This window comes from Salmo trutta, chromosome 21 (assembly GCF_901001165.1).
Source record: "Salmo trutta chromosome 21, fSalTru1.1, whole genome shotgun sequence".
Lineage (NCBI taxonomy): Eukaryota > Metazoa > Chordata > Actinopteri > Salmoniformes > Salmonidae > Salmo > Salmo trutta.
In genome coordinates, this window is record NC_042977.1 from 511,981 (window position 1) to 539,456 (window position 27,476).

The 27,476-nt window shown below is 42.8% G+C and overlaps 1 protein-coding gene across 3 annotated transcripts in view; it reads left to right on the top strand.

Annotated features, from left to right (window-relative positions):
* fam49ba (family with sequence similarity 49 member Ba) overlaps positions 1 to 27,476 on the top strand; it is a 73,894-nt gene that overhangs the window by 24,763 nt on the left and 21,655 nt on the right. Inside the window, exons 2-6 of one of the 3 annotated variants that reach the window (XM_029703931.1) lie at positions 3,469 to 3,587; positions 5,902 to 5,991; positions 7,881 to 8,002; positions 8,638 to 8,743; positions 15,812 to 15,948. In XM_029703931.1, coding sequence (XP_029559791.1) covers positions 5,919 to 5,991; positions 7,881 to 8,002; positions 8,638 to 8,743; positions 15,812 to 15,948 — 438 coding nt within the window. In that variant the 5' untranslated portion in view covers positions 3,469 to 3,587; positions 5,902 to 5,918. The remainder of the gene's footprint in view (positions 1 to 3,468; positions 3,588 to 5,901; positions 5,992 to 7,880; positions 8,003 to 8,637; positions 8,744 to 15,811; positions 15,949 to 27,476) is intronic. The other 2 variants (XM_029703932.1, XM_029703930.1) reach the window with 2 other exon arrangements.

Sequence of the window (27,476 nt, forward strand, 5' to 3'; positions counted from 1 at the left end):
TTTACTTTGACCTTAATCTAGCTATACTGTTCTCCCCAAGCAACAGTAGTTGAAGTGTTTACCTTAAAGATGTGTATGACGGATAGTGGCCTTCTTACACACGCGCGCGCACACACACACACACACACACACACACACACACACACACAACAAACGCACAACACACACACACACACACACACACACACACACACACACACACACACACACACACACACACACACACACACACACACACACACACACACACACACACACACACACACACACACACACACACACACCCTGTCAGTATACATTACTCACTGCAGGTGGCCTGTCCGCCCCCCTTTCACCAGTAGAACACACTAAAGGTGTAGTCCCATCTCATATATACAATGCCTTCAGAAAGTATTAACACTCCATGACTTTTCCATATTTTGTTGTGTTATACACTAAATTTAAAATTGATTAAATCGAGATTTTGTGTCACTGACCTACACACAGTACCCCATAATGTCAAAGTGGAATACATTATTATTTTTTTAAATAAATTCATAAAAAATGAAATGCTGAAATGTCCAGTCAACTCCTTTGTTATGGCAGTTCAGTAGTAAAATGTAATAATGTAAGGTTAATAACTCACATAACACGTTGGGTGGACTTGTTGAACATGATTTATGAATGACTACCTCATCTCTTTACCCTACACATAAAATTATCTGTAAGGTTCCTCAGTCGAGCAGTGAATTTCAAACACAGATTCAACCACAAAGACCAGGGAGGTTTTCCAAAACCTCGTAAAGGTCACCTACTGGTAGATGGCTAAAACCCTTTGAGCATGGTGAAGTTATTAATTACACTTTGGATGGTGTGTCAATGCACCCAGTCACTACAAAGATACAGGTGTCCTTCCTAACTCAGTTGCTGGAGAGGACCAAAACCGCTCAGGGATTTCACCATTAGGCCAATGGTGACTTTTAAATAGTTATAGAGCTTAATTAATGGCTGTGATGGGAGAGAACTGTTAGCAATTTATGTTATTCTTCAATAACACAAACTCCAAAGCAAATCAGTGGGAAAAAAATGTGTTTATTTTAGAAGGACAAATCAAGATGTTATGCTGGTAGGTAGATGTTCAGATGTTCAGTCTCTCCTGTCCTCAGCTTTTCCCCACAGAACAAAGAAACAGGATGCCATTTATAACCCCCCACCCTAGCCTGGGGTTGACAAATCAGAAGTCCTTGCAGTACAACTTGGCCAATGGCAAAATAACAAGTATCCTGCCCCCGACTCAATGTACAGACCAATGAAAACGTAGCACGTGTAGCTCTGAGTTCAGGAGTGACATTCCACAGATTCTAAACAGCTGTTGAATTGAAACCCAACTCCTATTTAAAATTCCTCATTGACCATTAGGACTCTGTTTTAGTACTCTTGTCCTCTCAAACTCTTCATTGTGTTTTTATCTTTGACATATTCTTACAGAACTGAGGATGGATCTACAACATTGTATACTGAACAAAAATATAAACTCAACATTCACCAGTTTCAAGATTTTACTGAGTTACAGTTCAAATAAGGAAATCAGTCAATTTAAATAAATTCATTAGGCCCTAATCTATGGATTTTGCATGACTGGGCTGGGCCTCAGACAATCCCGCAGGTGAAGAAGCCGGATGTGGAGGTCCTGGGCTTGCATGGTCAGACGTGGTCTGCGGTTATTAGTCCGGTTGGATATACTGCCATAAAAATGGTGACATCTCTGGCATGGTGTTTTGTGACAAAACTGCACATTTTAGAGTGGCCTTTTATTGTCCCCAGAACAAGAGGTACCTGTGTAATGATAATGCTGTTTAATCAGCTTCTTGATATGCCACACCTGTCAGGTGGATGGATTATCTTGACAAAGGAGAAATGCTCACTAACAGGGATGTGAACAGTTGAGAGAAATAAGCTTTTTCTATGTATGGAACATTTCTGGGATCTTCTATTTCAGCTCATGAAACATGGGACCAACACTTTACATGTTTTTTAAAATATTTTTGTTCTGTATAGTTACTCCACAATACTAACCTAAATGACAGAGTGAAAATAAGGAAGCCTGTACAGAATCAAAATATTCCAAAACCTGAATCCTGTTTGCCACAAGGCACAAAAGTAATACTGCAAAAAATGTGGCAAAGCAATTCACTTTTTGTCCTGTATACAAAATGTTATGTTTGGGGCAAATCCAATACATACAATACATTACTGTGTACCACTCTCCATATTTTCAAGCATAGTGGTGGCTGCATCATGTTATGGGTATGCTTGTAATCGTTAAAGAATGGGTAGTTTTTCAGTACAAAAAGTAAACAGAATGGAGCTAAGCACAGGCAAAATCCTAGAGGAAAACTTGGTTCACTCTGCTTTCCAACAGACACTGGGAGACCATTTAGTAGGACAATAACCTAAAATACAAGGCCAAATCTTACCAAGCAGACAGTGAATGTTCCTGAGTGGCCTAGTTACAATTTTGACTTAAGAATGCTTACAAATCTTTGGCAAGACTTGAAAATGGTTGTCTAGCAATAATCAACAACCAATTGGACAGAGCTTGAAGAATTTTGAAAAGAATAATGTGCAATCTAGGTGTGCGAAGCTCTTAGAAACTTACCCAGAAAGACTCACAGCTGTAATCACTGCCAAAGGTGATTCTAACATGTATTGACTCAGGGGTGCGAATACTTATATAAATGCAATTTTCACTAAATTTCCAAAAAAAATCTAAAAACATGTTTTCACTTTGTCATTATGGGGTATTGGGTGTAGATGGGCTGTAACACAACAAAATATGGAATAAGTAAAGTTTCTGGAAACTGTAAATGGTCAGACCTAAGTATGCAATCAGAAGTGATCGTGTGAAATTTGAAGCGAGTGAATAGAGACAGTTCGCTCTATTAAATCAGAGCAGCAGGATCAATTTACAGCCCACCCTTCTCTTTTACAGACAGGCAAACTAGCCAGTTTATTTATTTAGAGCACGGTGTACGATACTGAGAAGGAGGACGACACGATGTTGCTGCTCTCTTGGTGTTCACATTTCTTCATCATTACGCTATTGTTCTAAATTCAATCACTCTCTTCACCCTCTTCATCATTTTTGCATGTGCTCGCACACATGTTCATCTGCGTGTGTGAGTATCCATAGCAATGGCTTCGTTTGAGCTGCTCAATGACGACACATGGTAGAGCTGTTAGGTGACATCAGCTAGCTACTTTTCATCACTCTAAACTATGACAATCAGCTGTAACCTTTGATTGGTAGCAGATCATTCTGTTCTGAGAGGTAGACCAAGATGTCACACCCTCTAAGGTTTTGTCTAACTTGTTGGGAAAGTGGTCGAAATTTCAGTTTATAAAAAGTTAAAGGAAATGTTGTTGATGTGGTTAGTAAAACAGCTGTATCGTTTGATCGGTAAAATATATTTTTGTTCCAATTTTCAGATTTGAATAGCAAAGAAGTGCAGTGGTCCGTCCTTTAAAAGTTGCAGCATACTGCGGCACTTCATCATCAACTTCATAACAAACACTGGAGGACAGGTGTGAGTGGCAAAACAAGCTCTGTAAGCCCTTTATAAAACAAGAAATATGACTAAAAAGTGTTATTTGACACTTTGTCATACTCTAATAAAAAAAACAGTCATTCAATTTCCTACATTTACTGGTAAAATAAAGTTTCCCCTCCAAAATATATACCTTAAGGATAATTAGGAACGAGGTTTGATTTTGTAAAAACAACTAGAAATAACTACAGATTTTCTGGTCCATTAAAAACGCTAAATTTATATACAGTTGAAGTCAGAAGTTTACATACACTTAGGTTGGAGTCATTAAAACTAGTTTTTCAACCACTCCACAAATTTCTTGTTAAGAAACTATAGTTTTGGCAAGTCGGTGAGGACATCTACTTTGTGCATGACACAAGTAATTTTTCCAACAATTGTTTACAGACAAATTATTTCACTTATAATTCACTGTATCACAATTCCCGTGGGTCAGAAGTTTGCATACACTAAGTTGACTGTGCCTTTTTAACAGCTTGGAAAATTCCAGAAAATTATGCCATGGCTTTAGAAGCTTCTGATAGGCTAATTGACATAATTTGAGTCAATTGGAGGTGTACCTGTGGATGTATTTCAAGGCCTACCTTCAAACTCAGTGCCTCTTTGCTTGACATCATGGGAAAATCGAAAGAAATCATCCAAGACCTCCGAGAAAAAATTGTACACCTCCACAAGTCTGGTTCATTCTTGGGAGCAATTTCCAAATGCCTGAAGGTACCACGTTCATCTGTCCAATAGTATGCAAGTATAAACACCATGGGACCACGCAGCCGTCATACCGCTCAGGAAGGAGACGTGTTCTGTCTCCTAGAGATGAGCGTACTTTGGTGCGAAAAGTGCATATCAATCCCAGAACAACAGCAAAGGACCTTGTGAAGATTCTGGAGGAAACGGGTACAAAAGTATCTATATCCACAGTAAAACGAGTCCTATATCGACATAACCTGAAATGCTGCTCAGCAAGGAAGAAGCCACTGCTCCAAAACCGCCATAAAAAAGACAGACTATGGTTTGCAACTGCACATCAGGACAAAGATCATACTTCTTTGGAGAGCTGTCCTATGGTCTGATGAAACAAAAACAGAACTGTTTGGCCATAATTACCATCATTATGTTTGGAGGAAAAAGGGGGACGCTTGCAAGCTGAAGAACACCATCCCAACTGTGAAACACGGGGGTGGAAGCATCATGTTGTGGGGGTGCTTTGCTGCAGGAGGGACTGGTGCACTTCACAAAATAGATGGCATCATGAGGCAGGAAAAGTCAAGGTATTGGAGTGGCCATCACAAAGCCCTGCCCTCAATCCTATAGAAAATGTGTGGGCAGAACTGAAAAAGTGTGTGCGAGCAAGGAGGCATACAAACCTGTCTCAGTTACACAAGCTCTGTCAGGAGGAATGGGCCAAAATTGAGCCAAATGATTGTGGGAAGCTTGTGGAAGGCAATGCTACCAAATACGAATTGAGTGTATGTAAACTTCTGACCCACTGGGAATGTGATGAAAGAAGTAAAAGCTGAAATAAATCATTCTCTCTTCTATTATTCTGACATTTCACATTCTTAAAATAAAGTGGTGATCCTAACTGACCTAAGACAGGGACTTTTTACTAGTATTAGATGTCAGGAATTGTGAAAAACTGAGTTAAAATGTATTTGGCTAAGGTGTATTTACACTTCTGACTTCAACTGTATGTCTTTTCGTTTGTTACATCAATTAGACCATGCCCGTTTCAAGCTTATCCTTCTTGAAATTAAAAGTTATATCAGAATATTTAGGCAAGTTAGCTGGCTAACTCATTGATCCTTCTTTGTAGTATAGCCCTGTGCTTACGATGAATTAGTCAGGGTAAGCCCTGTTATAGGTGGCAGTTGAGGGAAGAGTTAATGTGGTGTCGCACGAACGCTTGACACACACACACACACACACACACACGCACACACACACACACACACACGACAAACATATGCACACACACTCCTCTCCCCCTGTTCCTGTCAGTCCCCAAGTGGCAGCTGTTTTCTGTCACGCTCTCTCTGGCGACCAGATGTGTCCATCTTGACTGAGCAGGTGGCTGAGAGAGGGTTAGGCAGGCATGTACACACACACATTTTACACACTCAGACAAGCAAACTCTGTTGTATGTTAATCTTGAAATTGTCATGCAATATGCACGTTTTTCTGGACAGATGGTCTCACACAGACACACAATCACACAGACGTACATGCCCCGCAATGCCCACAGGAATGGTGAGGGTACTAAATAAGGATGAGCCTGTCATGAATGTCTAATGTTACCCATCCCCCCTGTGTTTAGGTTCTTGATTTGCCAGTATGGGGAACCTGATCAAGGTGTTGACCAGGGACATAGACAACAATGCAGGGAATTTCTTCCTGGACTTTGAGAGTAAGTGATTTACATGCATTCATGCACACACCACATCTATAGCGTCACTGATTCCTCCAAAGAAAAAAGTAGTGTTTTGGGGTGAAATGATATTTAAAACCAACTTGTTAGTTTCATTTTATTTCCTGAACTGAACTCTAAACTACAAATTGTCCCCAAGCCTAAAATATCCTCAGCCCTGATGTTGTCTAGAAGTTGTCTAAAAGATTGCTTTCCATGCATTCGGCTCGTCCCTGTACAAACTCAACCATGTCATTAGCAAAATATCAAATCCATGGCCCTCTTTTTCCTTTTAATGGTATTCTGGTCCAACATGTTGGAGACTACTTATGACTTCCATCCGGTTCAATTCAGATCTTTGATTTGCATAGTTCACTTAAGGCAACAGTTCATGGTAAGGCTAAATTACCAGTCTGTCCTATTTATCCATGTTTCCATAACAACTGGAGTTTTTTTCCTCACAGAGTATCTGGTGAACCTATTGGATGGGATGCTAAAGGCATAGGAGCATCAGGCTTACCTATCAAATTTAGATCAAATATTTTTAAGGGCTTCGAAGGCACAGCAGGGTCTGGAAATGCTACCTGGCATGAAATCTGATTGGAAGATTAGATTGTGCCTTCAAAAACCTCTCCCAGCTCTCTCTATTCCCCCCTCATCTTGGAATTTGCAGCTTAGGTTAGAATTTGGAATTAGCTGAGGGTTAGTTTATGGGATTTAGCAGGGCGAGAGAGGGAGAAATGCAGAGAAGCGAGTCGGGATTAAAAAATATGGTAGAATGGATCAAATAAGCTTTAGGAGGCCCGCATAGGTAGGATACAGAGAAGAAAAGAGCTACCTGAAATTCAGAAATCTGGCAAACATGGGCTTGAGAAAAATAAAGATGATCCCTAATAAAAAAGCCATCATTTTGATATTTTTGGAAAAAGCTCTCTATAAATATACTGTTTTTCTTTCTTTGGAGATGAGGGAGCAGCCATGCCTGTTGGGGTGAGGGGACAAGCTTGGGTGGGAAATCATACACACTATTTCTAATGTACAGACAATCAAGTAATACGTTTATTTTGCAGCACTTAATAATATCTCCACTTAATAAAGCATGTACTGTATAATGGATTAGTAAATGGTTTATTCATTATTTAGTAATCATTACTCCATTTTTAAGATGTTTAATATCCTTATAAACCATTTACTAATCACTAGTTAAGTCTTTGCATGGCCTCATCTAAAGTGTGGGCTATCTATACTTTATAAATACTTTATAAATGTATTGAGTGCCCTGTGTAATTTCTCACAAAAAGATGGACATGCCATTGGTAGACATTCCGGGACTCAAAATAAATCCTTAAGGAGCATCAGGTACTGCTGGAATGTCTACAAATGGCATGTCCATCGTTTTGTGAGAAATTACACTGGGCACTCAATACATTTATTAGGTATTCATAAATAGCCCACAATTTAGATGAGGTCACGCAAAAATACTCAACTAATGATTAGTAAATGGTTTATAAGAACCTATATTAAACATCTTAGAAATGGAATCATTTTTAAACACTATAAAAAAGTTGTTTATAAATGTGAATAACTAGGTTACTAACTTTACAAATTTACTTTTCAAATTTGGGAGTAATGATTACTAAATGATGAGTAAACTATTCACTAATCCATTATAAATGCTTTATTACATGACGTTATTATTAAGTACTACCCTGCACTGTTTTTGTCTGTTTTGCATGTAGAGATAATTAACAACTAAAAAGGAATCACACCAAAAAATGCCCAATGCTCTCACTGATGCACTGAATACTGGTACTCTGCGCCACTTTGGTTCAACATACTATAAAAGTTGTATCAATGTTTGCTCTGAATTGCTTTCTGACCTACTCCAGATGCCCAGCCTACAGAGGCAGAGAGGGCAGTATGGGAGCAGGTGAACGAGGTACTGATGGAGGCTCTGGCTATCCTAGATGACCTGCAATCCTACAACGGAGCAGGAGAAGAGATACGACAGGTGGGTTAAGGGTTAAGTTAATAAACACCAGAGTTTGGTTAAATTTCCTCAATTTTAGCAAATGTTCTGGAAAGAATATTGGAATATTTTAGCATTCTGCTGCAGAGGTATTCAACCTGAGGTCCCCGGCCCCGAGGTATTGCAGTTGGTCCGCAATATTTTTTAAAAAGTAGGTTTAAAATTTTTTATGAATGTACCTTCATTTTATGTACCTTCAGTATTAATATTTTTTAAGATGTGAACTTTATTTCTCAATTTCTAAAATTGAGCAAATTACTCATTGGAGTATCTGCCAGGCTTTGAAAAAGCACCCACGAGTACCTGTCACGGCAAGTGCCGCTGGCAGCTGGTTAGCTTTCTTGACATGGACATTTTGCTAACATATGATGTGGGTCCCTGGGTCGCCGCTTTGCACAACATTTTAATACAACTGAATTAAATGCAAAGGACATTTAGAAATGCTTTCAGCTACTGATCACTACTGATCACTTTTTTTCTGTGCAAATGTTTTGAATTCTTCTTACAAATGTTTTTTGTTGTTGTTGTTGATCAAAACGTCTCATTGTGTGTAAAGAGGGGCTATTGTGGAGTTTCATCTGACATTTTAATCCACTCACTCATTCACCCTCGTCCAGGCAATACAGAACCCAAGTGAGGACCAGGTACAGGAGCGAGCCTGGGCTGCTGTGGTCCCACTGGTCGGGAAACTAAAGAAGTTCTATGAGTTCTCTCTGAGGTTGGGTACGTATGCCTTGACAACCCTGAATGCTGTGATCAGGGGCCATATCCACAAAGCAGTCATAAGTGCTGAGAATAGAGACATTTTACTCCTACTTTTATGGGTAAAAATAAAATCTATGCATGAAGCCTCTTTAGTCATAATAGTCACACCTAGTCGACAGATATTTAGGACACCTCATGAGCTCATGAGCTGTTCTAACCAGTTACATGCAACAGTAGGCTATCCATTGCGACTTAATTTACATGATGTGCCTAAATACTTATGACCACTAGGCTAATACATAATCATATTTTTATTTGGATTTTTTGATCAACCTACATGTTATTTCAAGTTATTCCTTTGGAGCACAACATCACGTTGTTAAAAGATATGCCGTAATTGGGCATGCCTATAAGTTGGGCAATTGACAGCATCTAGGGCAGGGATGGGTAACTCCGTTCCCCCTTTTAAGACCCTCGGATCAACTTCCAAATTATTATTATTTTGGGGGGGGACTCAGTTGGGGTCTCAACTTACTGTTGTGAGTTAGGATAGTATATAGAATACACAAGGTGCACATCAGCACTCTAGTTACAGTGCCTTGCAAAAGTATTCATACATTTTATTGTGTTACAAAGTGGGATTCAAATGGGTTTAATTGTCATTTTTTGGTCAACCATGTACACAAAATACTCTGTAATATTCAAAGTAGAAGTATAATTATATATATATTTTTAAGATGAATATAAATGATAACTAAAATATTGTCTTTGCATAAGTATTCATCCCCTTTGTTTAGGCAAGCCTAAATTACTTCAGGACAAAAATGTGGTTTATCAAATCACATAATAATTTATATGGACTCACTCAGTGTGAAATAATAGGGGTTGACATGATTTTTGAATGACTAACAATTTATCTGTCCCCCATACATACAACATCTGTCAAGTATTGAATTTAAAGCACAGAATCAACATCAAAGACCAGGGAGCTTTTCAAAAGCATCAATGAAGGGCAGTGATTGGTAGATGTGTAACAATAACAAATCAGACATTGAATATCTCTTTAAGCATGGTCACGTTAATAATTATTATATGGATTATGTATTAAACCACCCAGACACATCAAAGACACAGTCATCCTTCTGAACTGAGCTGCAGGACAGGAATGAAACTGCTTAGGGATGTTACCATGAGGCCATTGGTGATTTTAAAACAGTTACAGAGTTCAATGGCTGTCATGGGAGAAAACTGAGGATGGATCAACAACATTGTAGTGACTCCATTTGTGCTACACAATTCTCAACACACACACACATACGCACACACACAGACACACACACACAGAGCACAGAGAGGTCCATCAGCAGCAGATTTAAATTTAGAATGAAAAATGAATGCGCTTATGCAACAAATGTGCATCATATCATATTGAACCGCATCGATTTGTTCCTCTAATAAACCTGAATCGCACCGAATAATTTCTAACTAAAATTCCTGTATTGTATCAGAGCCCATGTACAGTGCCTTCAGAAAGTATTCACACCCCTTGACTGTTTTCCCTGAATACAGTGTTATGTTTGGGGGAAATCTACTTTTTTTTCTAGCAATGATCAACAACCAACTTGACAGAGCTTTATGAGTTTTTTAAAGAATAATGTGCAAATATTGTATAATCCAGGTGTGCAAAGCTCTTAGAGACTTACCCAGAAAGATTCACAGCTGTAATCACTGCCAAAGGTGATTCTATAAAGTATTGATTCAGGGGTGTGAATAATTATGTTAATGAGATATTTCTGAATTTCATTTTCTATAAATTAGCAAAAATGTCTAAAAACATGTTTATGGGGTATTGTGTGTAGATGGGTGAGAAAAAAAGTGTTGAAAGTTGAAAGTCTTTATGCGTGACTGGAAGATGACATTGTTATAATAATAATATGATGTACTATGTATATATAATGTAATACAAAAGATAACTTTTCATTATATAAATAATATGTATACAATACCAGTCACAAGTTTGGGGACACCTACTCATTCCAGGGTTTTTTTTTTTTTTTTTTACTATTTTCTACATTGTAGAATAATAGTGAAGACATCAAAACTATGAAATAACACATATGGAATCATGTAGTAACCAAAAAACTGTTAAACAAATCTAAATATATTTTATATTTGAGATTCTTCAAAGTAGCCACCCATTTCCTTGATGACAGCTTTGCGCACTCTTGGCATTCTCTCAACCAGCCTTGTTAAAAGTTAATTTGTGGAATTTCTTTCCTTCTTAATGCGTTTCAGCCAATCAGTTGTGTTATGACAAGTTAGGGGTGTTATAGAGAAGATAGCCCTATTTGGTAAAAGACCAAGTCAATATTATGACAAGATTAGCTCAAATAAGCAAAGAGAAATTATAGTCCATCATTACTTTAAGGCATGAAGGTCAGTCAATGCGGTACATTTCAAGAACTTTGAAAGTTTATACAACTGCAGTTGCAAAAACCAACGAGCTATGATGAAACTGGTCCTCTCATGAGGACCGCCACAAAAAAGGAAGGCCCAGAGTTACGTCTGCTGCAGAGGATAAGTTCATTAGAGTTAAATGCACCTCAGATTGCAGCCCAAATAAATGCTTTACAGAGTTCAAGTAAAAGACACATCTCAACATCAACTGTTTAGAGGAGACTGCATGAATCATGCCTTCATGGTCGAATTGCTGCAAAGACACCACTACTAATCAACACCAATAAGAAGAAGAGACTTGCTTGGGCCAAGAAACACGAGCAATGGACATTAGACCGGTGGAAATCTGTCCTTTGGTCTGGTGAGTCCAAATTTGAGATTTTTGGTTGCAACCGCTGTGTCTTTGTGAAACACAGAGTAGGTGAACGAATGATCTCCACATGTGTGGTTCCCACCATGAAACATGGAGGAGGAGGTGTGGGGGTGCTTTGCTGGTGACACTGTCTAGGATTTATTTGGAATTCAAGGCACACTTAATCAGCATGGCTACCACAGCATTCCGCAGCAATACGCCATCACATCTGGTTTGGGCTTAGTGAGACTATCATTTGTTTTTCAACAGGACAATGACCCAAAAACACACCTCTAGGCTGTGTAAGAGCTGTTTGCTCAAGAAGGAGAGTGATGGAGTGCTGCATCAGATGACCTGGCCTCCACAATCACCTGACCTCAACCCAATTGAGATGTTTTGGGATGCGTTGGACTGCAGAGAGAGAGACACTTTTTTGGTTACTACATTTTTTGGTTACTAAAAGTGCAGAGAGACACTTTTTTGGTTACTATATGATTCAATATCTGTTATTTTATAGTTGTGATATAAAAGAGTAAAAATAAAGAAAAACCACCGAATGAGTCGGTGTGTCCAAACTTTTGACTGGTACTGTATATTATGTAATACAGTAGAGACCTTTTCATTATATCAATATTATGTATATTTTATGTAATACAGTAGATACCTTTTCATAATTTCTTTGCTGCAACTGGGGCACTGTAAATAAAAATATTCAACTATATTATAGAATAATTCCCATCTAATTCCATATCTAAAACAGAACCCCCTTAGATGTAAGGAGTCGAAAACAAACAGCTCGTCTTTGAAGTGCTTTTCGGGATTTCTCTTGACCCAAAACGGTCTGTTCTTTCAAAGAATCGATTGGTCGAAATTTTGAAACTTGTATTTTAATTTTTAAATGTTTTATTTATTTCACCTTTATTTAACTAGGTAGGCAAGTTGAGAACAAGTTCTCATTTACAACTGTGACCTGGCCAAGATAAAGCAAAGCAGTGTGACACAGACAACAACACAGAGTTACACATGGAGTAAACAATAAACAAGTCAATGACACAGTAGAAAAAAAAGAAAGTGTATATACAGTGTGTGCAAAAGGCATGAGGAGGTAGGCAATAAATAGGCCATAGGAGCGAATAATTATAATTTAGCAGATTAACACTGGAGTGATAAATCAGCATATGATGATGTGCAAGTAGAAATACTGGTGTGCAAAAGAGCAGAAAAGCAAATAAAATAAAAACACTATGGTCTGCAACTGATGGTCAGTCTGGAGGGAGGGCTGTCTCTCCGTCCATCTGATGGTCAGTCTGGAGGGAGGGCTGTCTCTCCGTCCATCTGATGGTCAGTCTGGAGGGAGGGCTGTCTCTCTGTCCATCTGATGGTCAGTCTGGAGGGAGGGCTGTCTCTCTCCGTCCATCTGATGGTCAGTCTGGAGTGAGGGCTGTCTCTCACCGTCCATCTGATGGTCAGTCTGGAGGGAGGGCTGTCTCTCTCCGTCCATCTGATGGTCAGTCTGGAGGGAGGGCTGTCTCTCTCCGTCCAACTGATGGTCAGTCTGGAGGGAGGGCTGTCTCTCTCCGTCCATCTGATGGTCAGTCTGGAGGGAGGGCTGTCTCTCTCCGTCCAACTGATGGTCAGTCTGGAGGGAGGGCTTTCTCTCACCGTCCATCTGATGGTCAGTCTGGAGGGAGGGTTGTCTCTCACCGTCCATTCCGCTGGCAACGTTATCAAGTCCTCTACCGCAAAAATTGGGTCCGATGAGACTGGCACCAATCAGGCAGGTGTCTCGTGCGACCTCTCAACATTTTATTTTTGGGGTACACGAACAGCCTATCGACCAAACAATCAACCAGTCGACTAAATGGGGTCAGCTCTAAAAAGGTGCATTGTTGGCTGTCAGTTACACTGCTCTGTTGAATCCCAGCCTCAGTCTTATTACTTGGCCTCGAGGAAAGACACTCACCAACTGCAATAGATTGAAAGAAAGGGGTTACACTAACATTGAAGAACTAGGCCATGACCTAATTAACTGTGACACATGGTATGATCAAGTCTAAACGCCGTCCAACTGTGCGACTCTCTGGAGATCAAGCCACTGCGCAGATGAGCGGCATCTCGGAGCTAATCTCCCACAAGAGTTCCAGAATTTTGTGTTGCAGACAGGGGCATTAAAAATATAGAGTCCCCGATAGTTGGGTTGTTTGTCTCGTTTACGATCCTCAGCCGAGGCACTATTTTGGTGGGGGCTTTTCATAGTTATTGACTGTTAAAACAAGTTTAGGTATAGGCCTCCCAAGTGGCGCAGCGGCCTAAGGCACTACATCGCAGCGCAAGCTGCGTTACTACAGATCCTCGATACCGGCTGAGACCGGGAGACCCATGAGGCGACGCACAATTGGCCCAGCATCATCCGTGTTAGGGGAGGGTTTGGCCGGCCGGGATGTCCTTGTCCCATCGCTCTCTAGCGAATCCTGTGGCGGGCTGGGTGCATGCACGCTGACACGGTCGCCAGCTGTACGGTGTTTCCTCCGACACATTGGTGCAGCTGGCTTCCAGCTTAAGCAGGCATTGTGTCAAGAAGCAGTGCGGCTGGGCGGGGTTGTGTTACGGAGGACGCATGGCTCTTGACCTTCGCCTCTCCCAAGTCCGTACGGGAGTTGCAGCGGTGGGACAAGACTGTAACTATGAAATTGGGGAGAAAAAGGGGGTAAAAAAAAACTTTAGGTATGTAGCTAGGGCTGTAGTATGTTGGATTTACACATAAAACTATTGCTAAAAAGTGAAAGCCCTTGACTGTTCTTCAGTGCCTTTATGGCCTAGTTTCAGGCTGACTAAATTGTAGACACCTGCCAGATCTCACAACACCTGGATAGTTGTTTAACATATCAGCTAACCATATCAGATAAGATATTGCAATATGAAGCCTGACCACGCAGCCGATGACGTGGCACACAACAATTGGTTGATGCAATGCATAGTCTGCAATGTAGTAGTCTGGACTTTTAGCTGAGTTCTCTTTCATTAGGTAGAGGAGGGTCCACTGGTTCTTTATAAATTAAGGTCATTGCTTCTATAGGAAATCTATAAAAAAACAGGTTTCCAGGTCTAAATCAGACATTAATTCAAAGAAAGGATCAATGGAACCTCCTCTACCTAACGAAAGAGCACTCAAACAAAACTCAACGTGGCAATACTCATTAACAGATCTCAAGTGTCTGATGTCCCTCCTCTTTTTCACAGTTCAGATGAGGTCACTGAGTCAATAGGTTTACCTTGCACTGTCCATTGTTGCATACGGTTGTTACTCTCATCCAAAAGAAGCCATTTGCTTCCTACATCAAAATGAGCTTGATAAGGTCATTGAGTCAAATAAGCAAATGATTGACAGCTTGGTAAAGGCAGTACCACCCATTGTAGGGAGCACATTTACGTCATTCCTCAAAGACCAATAGTATAGTCTAGCTAGCAGCTAGGATCAAGTCTTTTCTCTTGCCCATTACTATTTTATAGGGACAATGAAATATTGTCAGAATCTTTTGCAGCATTTTGAAAGGGATTGAGTCAATTCCATTGTAATTCTGAGAACAGAATAATGGTCATTGGTGGTCAATGGTAATTATGTTGAATTGTAGTTAATTCCCATGAAGTTGAACTGCCTACTTATTGCCTACAATGTTTGACAACTTTCACTGACAGCATAATTTGGACTATCTTGCCCTCTCTAGCTTTACCGCTCTATTTCACTTCTCCTCCATCCTTCCATTCTCCTTTACTGTAGCTTCATCTCTCCTTCTCATATTTATAATTTCCTGTTACACTCCTCCATGTCCTAGTTTTACTTTCGCCTATCCCTCTATCCATTTCTGCATCTCACTCTCCCTCCATCTCTAATCCACCTCTCCAAGTTCTCATTTAACTTGCATTTCCCCTTTTTTTACCCCTTCTTGGCTACGTCCCTCCATCTATTCCTCCACCTCCTCTGTCCATCTATCCTGATCACATTCATCCCATCTGACCTGCATATGCTCATTCTAATCCCTCCATGTCATTTCTCTATCTCCCACTTGCCCCTCTCTTTCACCTGGTCTTCCTCCCTCTACCCTCTATTTTCCGCTCTCCCCCTCTATATTTATCCATTATACCCCCTATTTTCTTCCCTTACTCTCTCTCTCCCTCCCTTTCACCATTCACCCCCCATTATCTCTTTCTCCATTCATTCCCTTTCTCCCTTCTTTCTCTCTCTTCCCCTCTTCCATCCCCCCATCTCTTTGATACAGAGGGGTCATTGCATGGTCTCCTGAAGGCTCTGACGAGCGCTCGCTGCAGTCCCACCCAGCATCTGGAGCAGGAGCAGGCATTGGCTAGACAGTTTGCAGAGATCCTGCATTTCACCCTGCGCTTCGATGAGCTCAAGGTACTTCTACCCCCTCCAATCAGCAAGATATGCATAGTGCTTCTTCCTTCTTTGTTTTTATGAAATAATCTCCTTATCATTTATCTTAAATATACACTTAAAATAAAAATGTCAAGTAAATAATAAAATGTTTTTTCTTACACTCAAAAAAGCTTTAAATTATGAGAGTAAATGAAGGTGAAGGTTTGCATCAGAATGATCACCACATATCATTTATCACACTGGAGAGGTGAGAAGTGATTGTGGCAATTTGTAGCCTTTTACCTTCCCCAGGATACTCCTCCCTGTAACAACATCCAATGCTGCCACAACTCTCAGTTGATAACAAATGTATGGATGTCTGACTTTTTTGTGTTGAAATGTACAGATTTTCGTTAGTTTGGTCAGTCTAAGTAGTACCTGGTGAATACACACAGGTAACAGCAAGGAAGCATTGACCTTCACTCACCCTGTTCACTTATAAGCAATAGCTTGACCCCTAGACCTATTTGCAATTTAGAGAAAGTAAAAATATGCACAACCCCAACAAAAAGCAAAGCACCTTTAATGTTAGCCAGCAGATTCCAACCTTACCTTTACGTTTGTTTACACCGAGCTGCACTGGGGTCGGAACGCAATTATGGTTAGATTAAGCCACAGCAGAGCCAGCGCAACATATGGCTTGGAAAACGTACCTCATTGCAGGGATGGGAAAAGCCACCGTACTACATGTTTTACCCATATCCAAACTGATTAAACGAGAAGATTGAAATACTGCTAGTTTATCCTGAAAATTTTTATTTTTTGTCCACATGCTAGCTAGCAGTAGCCAATGCCGCCATTGTGGAATGGCAGTGTCAGCCAATCAGCTTCTTTGTTGTTCAACGTGACGTACCATTATATATATTATGGCTTCTGTGTCTATTGCTAGCTAGCATGAGGAAGAAAAGGGAAACTTTCCGTAAAAACTAGTAGTTGTTCAATCTTTCCGGTGTAACAGGTTGTATAATGGGACAATCCGGAGTACAACGCAATTTCTCATCCCTGGATTGAGGTATATATTCCGAGCCATATCTCGTGCCGGCTCTGCAGTGTCTTAATCTAACCATGATTGAATTCCGATCCCAGTGCAGCTCAGCGTAAACCAGTGTGACGGTAGGTTCGGAATCTGCTGGCTACTTTAAAGGGGCAATAAGCAGTTGCTACAGCCATTTTTTTTTTACTTAGAAATTAATATTACCCACTGATCCTTGAAGAATATAACTTATTTTACTCTAATGTTTCTAAACAAAGGAAATGTAAACAAACATCATATAGCCTCAAAACATGGTTAAAACTATAATTGTGATATCATGGATGTTCAGTCCTTGCATCCATCGCTGCGCTAATGAATTTGAGAGTGGTTACATTTCTCTAGCCCCATCCCTCAGCTTTTTACCGAACCAGGGGTGGGGAGGCCGCTTTGTTATTGTTTCTACTGCTGATTGCCGCTTTAAAGCATCATATTAAAGCTTTGATAAAGCAGCAATAGATCAGCAACAGCAATCATAAACCAACTCAAAATTGATGCAATGAGGCTTTTTTGTACTGGAAATATCCAGCAATCAAATCAAAGTCAGTAGTGTGAAGTTCAATGGTCAAAGACAGAAAGATATTCAGTTCAACCAAAAATGTCTTTCAATCCAAGATTCGCTAAAATAATTCAATTCAGTTCTTAATGTTGGGGCTAGGGGGCAGTATTTACACGGCCGGATAAAAAACGTACCCGATTTAATCTGGTTACTAATCCTACCCAGTAACTAGAATATGCATATACTTATTATATATGGATAGAAAACACCCTAAAGTTTCTAAAACTGTTTGAATGGTGTCTGTGAGTATAACAGAACTCATTTGGCAGGCAAAAACCTGAGAGATTCCTTTACAGGAAGTGGCCTGTCTGGCCATTTATTTGCTTTCTTTGACATCTCTTCCAAAAACTACGGATCTCTGCTGTTACGTGACACTTCCCAAGTCTCCAATGGGCTCTCAGAGCCCGGGAAAAACCTTAATGACGTAATTCAAAGCCCTGGCTGAAACACACGAGCGCTTTTGCTAAGTGGTCTATCAGCAGACAAAAGGCTTAGGCGCGTTCACTGCCCGCCCCCGCCTTTCTGTTTTTCCCTCTATTTATAGACAGGCAGATTCCCGGTCGGAATATTATCGCTTTTCTACGAGATAAATTGCATAAAAATTGATTTTAAACAGCGGTTGACATGCTTCGAAGTTCAGTAATGGAATATTTAGATTTTTTTTGTCACGCTATGCGCCATGCGCACGACCGTGATTTACCATTCTGATAGTGTCTAGAAGTCACGAACAAAACGTCGCTGATGGAACATAACGATGGATTATTTGGGACCAAACCTACATTTGTTATTGAAGTAGAAGTCCTGGGAGTGCATTCTGACGAAGAACAGGAAAGGTAAGACCATTTTTCTTATAGGAAATATGATTTTGGTGAAGGCTAAACTTGCCGGGTGTCTAAATAGCTAGCCCGTGATGGCTGGGCTATGTACTTAGAATATTGCAAAATGTGCTTCATCCGAAAAGCTATTTTAAAATCGGACATATCGAGTGCATAGAGGAGTTCTGTATCTATAATTCTTAAAATAATTGTTATGCTTTTTGTGAACGTTTATCGTGAGTAATTTAGTAAATTGTTAGTAAATTCCCCGGAAGTTTGCGGGGGGTATGCTTTTTCTGAACGTCACATGCTAATGTAAAAAGCTGTTTTTTGATATAAATATGAACTTGATTGAACAGACATGCATGTATTGTATAACAAAATGTCCTAGGTGTGTCATCTGATGAAGATCATCAAAGGTTAGTGCTGCATTTAGCTGTGATTTGGGTTTTTGTGACATTATATGCTAGCTTGAAAAATGGGTGTCTGATTATTTCTGGCTGGGTACTCTGCTGACATAATCTAATGTTTTGCTTTCGTTGTAAAGCCTTTTTGAAATCGGACAGTGTGGTTAGATTAACGAGAGTCTTGTCTTTAAATAGCTGTAAAATAGTCATATGTTTGAGAAATTGAAGTAATAGCATTTCAAAGGTTTTGAAAATCGCGCCACAGGATTCAACTGGCTGTTACGTAGGTGGGACGATTTGGTGCCACCTAGCCCAGAGAGGTTAAGAGTTATTTCCCCAAAAAGGCATATACGCAAAAAAGGGACTTTATTATTCAATGGGACATTATTATCCAATGGGAAGAGCTGGAGAGATATTCAACAGTGCAACATGCAATCTGATAGGCTCTCTACTCCTTGGTGTTCAATGGAAGTGCTTGTGTCCAGTAATTCCCTTTTTCCAGGCAAATAGCCCAGTGGAACAGGTGTTAACAGAACAATTACTGAACTATTTTAATTTAAACGTTTTCAAACATTTCCCCATTCTTCTTCTTCTATGATATCATGGATGTCCGCAAACAGTCATTTAAGTGCTAGCCGCCACCTACTGTGCTGGAATGTACGATCAATCATGATCTGCTCAATTCTGTACTACCATGGTAATTGTAAATGGTGCGTACTGGTGGCAGAGAAGTCAGACGCAGGAGAGCAAAAACTGTGTTTCCAACGGCTCAGTTTAATAATAAAAACCCACCAGATACAGAACAATAATAAATGGGTATATAACCCGATGCACACCAGAACATAACGTACACAAGCACTTACAATAAACAATACCGGACAAGGACATGGGGGGAACAGAGGGTTAAATACACAACATGTAATATATGGGATTGAAACCAGGTGTGTGGGAAGATAAGACAAAAGGAAAATGAAAGGTGGATCGGCGATGGCTAGAAGACCGGTGACGTCGACCGCCGAACGTCGCCCGAACAAGGAGAGGGACCGACTTCAGAGGAAGTCGTGACAGTACCCCCCCCTTGACGTGCGTCGACACCGGCCTCGGGGACGACCCAGAGGGCGAGGCGCAGGGCGATCCGGACGAAGACGGTGGAACTCCTGCAGCATTAAAGGGTCCAACACGTCCTTGACCGGAACCCAGCACCTCTCCTCCGGACCTTACCCCTCCCACTCCACGAGATATTGAAGGCCCCTCGCCCGACGCCTCGAATCCAGTATGGAGCGAACGGAGTACCTCGGGGCCCCCTCGATCTCCAGAGGGGTCGGAGGAACCTCCCGCACCTCAGACTCCTGGAGCGGGCCAGCCACCACCGGCTTGAGGAGAGACACATGGAACGAGGGGTTAATACGGTGATCGGGGGGAAGCTGTAACCTATAACAAACCTCGTTTACTCTCCTCAGGTCTTTAAATGGCCACACAAACCGCGGATCCAGCTTCCGGCAAGGCAGGCGGAGGGGCAGGTTTCGGGTCGAGAGCCAGACTCGGTCCCCCGGTGCGAACACCGGGGCCTCACTGCGGTGGCGGTCCGCGTTCTCTTTTTGACGCAGCACGGCCCGCTGAAGGTGAACATGGACAGCTTACCATGTCTCCTCCGCGCGCCTGAACCAGTCGTCCACCGCAGGAGCCTCGGTCTGACTCTGATGCCACGGTGCCAGAACTGGCTGGTACCCCAGTGCGCACTGGAAGGCAGAGAGGTTAGTGGAGGAGTGGCGAAGCGAGTTCTGTGCCATCTCGGCCCAGGGCACGAACGCTGCGCACTCCCCCGGCTGGTCCTGGCAATAGGACCGCAGAAACCTGCCCACATCCTGGTTTACTCTCTCCACCTGCCCATTACTCTCGGGGTGAAACCCTGAAGTAAGGCTGATCGAGACCCCCAGATACGTTCCATGAACGCCTTCCAGACCCTAGATGTGAATTGGGGACCTCGATCAGACACAATATCCTCAGGCACCCCGTAGTGCCGGAAGATGCGCGTAAACAAGGCCTCTGCAGTCTGTAGGGCCGTACGGAGACCGGGCAGAGGGAGGAGACAACAGGACTTCGAGAACCGATCCAAATGACCAGGATCGCAGTGTTACCCTGTGAGGGGGAGATCGGTTAGAAAATCCACCGACAGGTGCGACCAAGGTCGTTGTGGAACGGGTAAGGGGTGTAGCTTCCCTCTGGGCAGGTGCCTAGGAGCCTTACACTGGGCGCACACCGAGCAGAAGGAAACATAAACCCTCACGTCCTTAGTCAAGGTAGGCCACCAGTACCTCCTGCTCAAATAGCGCACTGTCCGACCGATCCCAGGATGACCAGAGGACAGTGACGTGTGGGCCCAATAGATCAACCGGTCACGAACAGCAGACGGGACGTACAGACGCCCAGCGGGACACTGGATGGGAGCGGGCTCAGCACGTAACGCCTGCTCAATGTCTGCGTCCAGCTCCCACACTACCGGCGCCACCAGGCAGGAGGCGGGGAGTATGGGAGTGGGATCCATGGGCCGCTCCTTTGTGTCATACAGCCAGGACAATGCGTCTGCCTTCACATTCTGGGAGCCTGGTCTGTAGGAAAGGGTAAACACAAAACGGGGGAAAAACATGGCCCACCTTGCCTGGCGAGTGTTCAATCTCCTCGCTGCCCGGATGTACTCTAGATTTCTGTGGTCCGTCCAGATGAGAAAAGGGTGTTTGGCCCCCTCAAGCAAATGTCTCCATGCCTTCAGAGCCTTAACGACAGCCAAAAGCTCCCGGTCCCCCAGATCATAGTTTCGCTCCGCCGGGCTGAGCTTCTTCGAGAAGAAGGCACGGGGCGGAGCTTCGGTGGCGTACCCGAGCGCTGAGAGAGCACAGCTCCTATCCCAGCCTCGGAAGCGTCCACCTCCACTATGAACGCCAAAGAGGGATCCTGATGGGCCAGCACGGGAACCGAGGTAAACAGAGCCCTCAGGAGACCAAAAGCCCTGTCCGCCTCAGCCAAACGCACCGGCCCCCCCTTCAGCAGTGAGGTAATGGGAGTCGTTACCTGACCAAAACCCCAGATAAACCTCCGGTAGTAGTTGGAAAACCCTAAGAACTGCTGCACCTCCTTTACCGTGGTGGGAGTCGGCCAATTATGCATGGCGCATGAAATGCGATTACGCATGAAATGCGGTCACTCTCCATCTTCACCCCTGAGGTGGAAATGCGGTACCCTGGGAAGGAGATGGACTGCTGGAAGAACAGGCACTTCTCAGCCTTGACATACAGGTCATGCTCCAACAGGCGACCAAGCACCCTGCGCACCAGGGACACATGCTCGGCACGTGTAGCGGAGTACATCAGAATGTCATCAATATACACCACTACACCCTGCCCGTGCAGGTCCCTGAAAATCTCATCTACAAAGGCCTGGAAGACTGATGGCGCATTCATCAACCCGTACGGCATGACGAGGTACTCATAGTGCCCTGAGGTGGTACTGAAAGCCGTCTTCCACTCGTCTCCCTCCCGGATACGCACCAGGTTGTAAGCGCTCCTGAGATCTAGTTTGGTGAAGAAGCGCGCCCCATGCATTGACTCAATCACTGTGGCTATGAGCGGTAGCGAGTAACTATACCTCACAATGATCTGGTTCAGACGCCGATAGTCAATGAACGGGCGCAGACCTCCCTCGCATATTCTTCACAAAAAAGAAACTCGAGGAGGCGGGTGAGGTGGATGACCGAATGTACCCCTGACACAGGGATTCGGAGACATATGTTTCCATAGCCTCCGTCTCCGCCTGTGAGAGGGGAGATACACGTGACTCCTGGGAAGTGCAGCGTCTACCAGGAGATTTATCGCGCAATTGCCCCGTCGATGGGGTGGTAATTGAGTCGCCTTCTTTTTGGAGAAGGCGAGAGCCAAATCGGCATATTCAGGGGGCATGCGCACGGTGGAGACCTGGTCTGGACTCTTCACCGTAGTAGCACCTACGAAAACCCCTAAACACCTCCCCGAGCACTCTCGCGACCACCCCGTGAGAGCCCTCTGTGGCCAAGAAACAGTGGGGTCATGACAAACTAACCAGGGTAGGCCTTGCACCACTGGAAACGCAGGAGAGTCAATAAGGAAGAGACTAATTCTCTCCTTGTGACCCCCCTGCGTCACCATAACCAGAGGAGCGGTGGCCTCCCTGATCAACCCTGACCCTAATGGTCGACTATCTAAGGCGTGAACAGGGAAAGGCACAGCCACGGGAACAATGGGGATCCCTAAACTATGGGCGAACAATCTATCTATAAAATTCCCCGCCGCGGCTGAATCGACGAGCGCCTTATGCGGGGAAAACTCAAAAAAAATAAATGACATACACAAACATATGTGGTCGAAGACTGCCCGGAAGCGGCAGGTGAACTCCTCAAACTGGTCCAATGCAGCATCTGTCTCTCTCCACACGGCGTTGGCCCACTCCAGGGCTTTCCCGGTGAGGCACGAGACGAGGGCGGACACCCTCTCACGGCCCAAAGGAGCCGGGTGGATGGTGGCCAGGTACAAGTCCAGCTGCAGGAGGAACCCCTGGCTGTTCGCAGCTGTCCCATTGTATTCCTGGGGAAGGGAGAGATGAATCCCACTGGGACCAGGAGAAGGAGGGGCGCGTAGTGGAGACCCCGGCTGTGCTGGTGGAGGCGCTTGGAGAACTCCCTGTCTCTCCCAGCGGTCCATGGTGGTGCCAAGATGGTGGAGCATTGCTGCGTGCTCCTGGACGCATTCCTCCACCCCTATACCCGGGGTACCTGCTCCTGCTGACTCCATAAGTTTGGTCCGGTATTCTGTAAAGGGTGCGTACTGGAGGCAGAGAAGTCAGACGCAGGAGAGCAAAAACTGTGTTTCCAATGGCTCAGTTTAATAAATAAAACCCTCCAGATGCAGAACAATAATAAATGGGTACATAAACCGACGCACACCAGAACATAACGTGCACAAGCACTTACAATAAACAATACCAGACAAGGACATGGGGGGAACAGAGGGTTAAATACACAACATGTAATATATGGGATTGAAACCAGGTGTGTGGGAAGACAAGAGAAAACAAATGGAAAATGAAAGGTGGATCGGCGATGGCTAGAAGACCGGTGACGTCGACCGCCGAACGTCGCCCGAACAAGGAGAGGGACCGACTTCGGAGGAAGTTGTGACAGTAATAAAATTCAAACCAAATAAATCGCCTGCTATCTTCTACCACACTCTCCCCCTCCACCCAAAAACCCTCCCAAACCATCCTACCCCATGAAACGTCATCTCTCTCATGCTGAAACACACCCATAGGATTGTTTAGTATGTCAACAACCATTTCAACAGTACCATCTGTTACCCCCAATATCTCTTTTGCTGTCTACACAGTAACCTTCAACCTGGCAATTCTGCTTTCCACAACCCGAGTCGTATTGATAACCTTACCAATAAAAGCTATGAAGTCAACTTTATTCATTATCAAAGTGTCTTTTGACAGCGCACATTCATGAGCACCAGATTTCTGAACAGGCCTCCAAACCATACCAGGACCAGTAGCTCCACCAGTCTGACAGTAGATCCACTTACTACAGGAGCAGCCATAGTAGCTCCATCAGTCTGACAGTAGATCCACTTACTACAGGAGCAGCCATAGTAGCTCCATCAGTCTGACAGTAGATCCACTTACTACAGGAGCAGCCATAGTAGCTCCATCACTCTGACAGTAGATCCACTTACTACAGGAGCAGCCATAGTAGCTCCATCAGTCTGACAGTAGATCCACTTACTACAGGAGCAGCCATTGTAGCTCCATCAGTTTGCCTAGTACCGTAAATTCCGGACTATAAGCCGCAACTTTTTTCCCAGGCTTTGAACCTTGCGGCTTAAACAATGCGCGGCTAATATATGGATTTTTCCCGCTTTCAAATTTTTTTTCTCCAAAAAAACACATTCTGTGACGTGCTCAGTTTTTTGGCGGCATGAAGCTTTCATTAGACCAATGAAATTGCCGAACGGGTTAAGGTCAAACAACTTTTTTGTTTACTGTTTAGATTAAATTGAGCGCTCTCAAACTTCCCATCATTCTGATTACGGTAGTCATTTTGTCACCCTCATCATGGCAAAGACACGGAGAAATGCATATGATGCAGCTTTCAAGTTGAAGGCGATTGATCTGGCTGTTGGAAAAGGAAATAGAGCTACTGCACAGGAGCTTGGTCTTAATGAGTCGATGATAAGACGTTGGAAACAGCAGCGTGAGGAATTGACTCAAAAAAAAGACAACTAAAGCTTACTGCTAATTTTTTATTTTTTGTTACAAGCCGTGTTTCGTTAAAGCCTATTTATTTTTGTTACAAGCCGTGTTTTGTTAAAGCCTGTGTAAAGTTAATTTGTTTCAATGTACCGGTAGGCACCTGCAGCTTATAGACATGTGCGGCTTATTTATGTTCAAAATAATAATTCTTTTTAAATTCAGGCTTATATTTAGGTGCGCTTAATAGTCCGGAAATTACGGTATTTCCACCAATCTGTCTTACAGCCTCTGCGTATGATACATCATGATTGTTTCTATATCTCTGGGCCATTCTATACTCTCTGTACCTGGCATCCACCAAATGCTGCACTACGTTCCCCCCCACAATTACATCACTTAACCTTCACATTGCTTCCACTGTCACCGTAATCATGTTCCCCTCCACACATCTTTTCTTTCCTTTCCACTGAACAGCTACATGGCCCATTCTTTGGCATTTAAAACACCGCAATGGGGATGGGACAAATTCTTTGAAACGAAGGAATCCTATCTGTACTTTTCCAGTCAATTCCTTCTAAAACCTCAGCATCACTGATAAGCTTTCACTTCTTTGTCCCTCTTTCCTACTGATCAACCTTTTGGCCTCAATCACTCTTCCTCCCTTCACATTTTCTTTAATATCTAGTGGACATAGATATTGGAACCTCAGTGATGACTCCCCTCAATCTAGCATAAGCACCAGGGACCAGACTTTTAATCTTCTTCCCATTAAGTTTTTCCATTTTCAGAATCTTCTCTTGCTGAGCCTGGCTACCACACAATATTAACAATCTACCATTTCCAATGAACCAAGTTATTTTAATTCACCTACCTCTTTCTCTATGGCAGTGGTTCCCAAACTTTTATAGTCCCGTACCCCTTCAAACATTCAACCTCCAGCTGCGTACCCCCTGTAGCACCAGGGTCCGTGCACTCTCAAATTTTGTTTTTTGCCACTATACGATACATTTATTAAACATAAGATTGAGTGTGAGTTTTGAAAATGGTGAATAACTCACCACAGGTTAATGAGAAGGGTGTGCTTGAAAGGATGCACGTAACTCTGCAATGTTGGGTTGTATTGGAGAGAGTCTCAGTCTTAAATCCTTTTCCACACACAGCTTGTGCCTGTATTTTGTTTTCATGCTAGTGAAGGCCGAGAATCCACTCTCACATAGGTACGTGGTTGCAAAGGGCATCAGTGTCTTAACAGCGCTATTTGCCAAAGCAAGAAACTCTGAGCGCAGCCCTATCCAGAAATATGTCAGTGGCTTCTGATTAAATTCAATTTTCACAGAACCGCTTGTTGCAATTTCGATGAGGCTCTCTTGTTCAGATATCGGTAAGTGGACTGGAGGCAGGGCATGAAAGGGATAATGAATCCAGTTGTTTGTGTAATCTGTTTCGGGAAACTACCTGCATAACTGCGCACCCAACTCACTCAGGTGCTTCGCTATATCACATTTGACATTGTCCGTAAGCTTGAGTTCATTTGCACACAAAAAATCATACAATGATGGAAAGACCTGTGTGTTGTCCTTGTTAATGCAGACAGAAAATAGCTCCAACTTCTTAATCATTGCCTCAATTTTGTCCCACACTTTGAATATAGTTGTGGAGAGTCCCTGTAATCCTAGATTCAGATCATTCAGGCAAGAAAAAACATCACCCAGATAGGCTAGTCGTCATCATGCAAGCGGTCAGACAACTGAAAATGATGGTCTGTAAAGAAAACTTTTAAAAACTTTCTCAATTCAAAAAAACGTGTCAATACTTTGCCCCTTGATAACCAGCGCACTTCTGTATGTTGTAAAAGCGTTACATGGTCGCTGCCCATATCATTGCATAATGCAGAAAATACACAAGAGTTCAGGGGCCATGCTTTAACAAAGTTAACCATTTTCACTTTAATGTGCAAAACAACTTTCAAGCTGTCAGGCACTCCCTTGGCAGCAAGAGCCTCGGTGGATGCTGCAGTGTCCCCAAGTGGCGACGGGAGCAACTGCTTGCGTTACCGCTATTTCTCCCTGTCATGGCTTTTGCACCATCAGTACAGATACCAATACATCTTGACCACCAAAGCTGTCCAGTACTTAAAAAATATCCTCTCATGTTGTTCTGGTTTCCAGTGGTTTGCAGAAGGGGATGTCTTCCTTAATTGACCCCCCATAAACATAACGGACATATAGCAGGAGCTGTGCCAGGCCCGCCATGTCTGTTGACTCATCCAGCTGTAATGCATATAATTCACTGGCTTGTATGCGAAGCAGTAATTGTTTTTAACCTCTTATAGACCCAGAAAGACTCAACTATAATTGCTGCCAAAGGTGATTCTAACATGTATTGACTCAGGGGGTTGAATACTTATCTGATCAAGATAT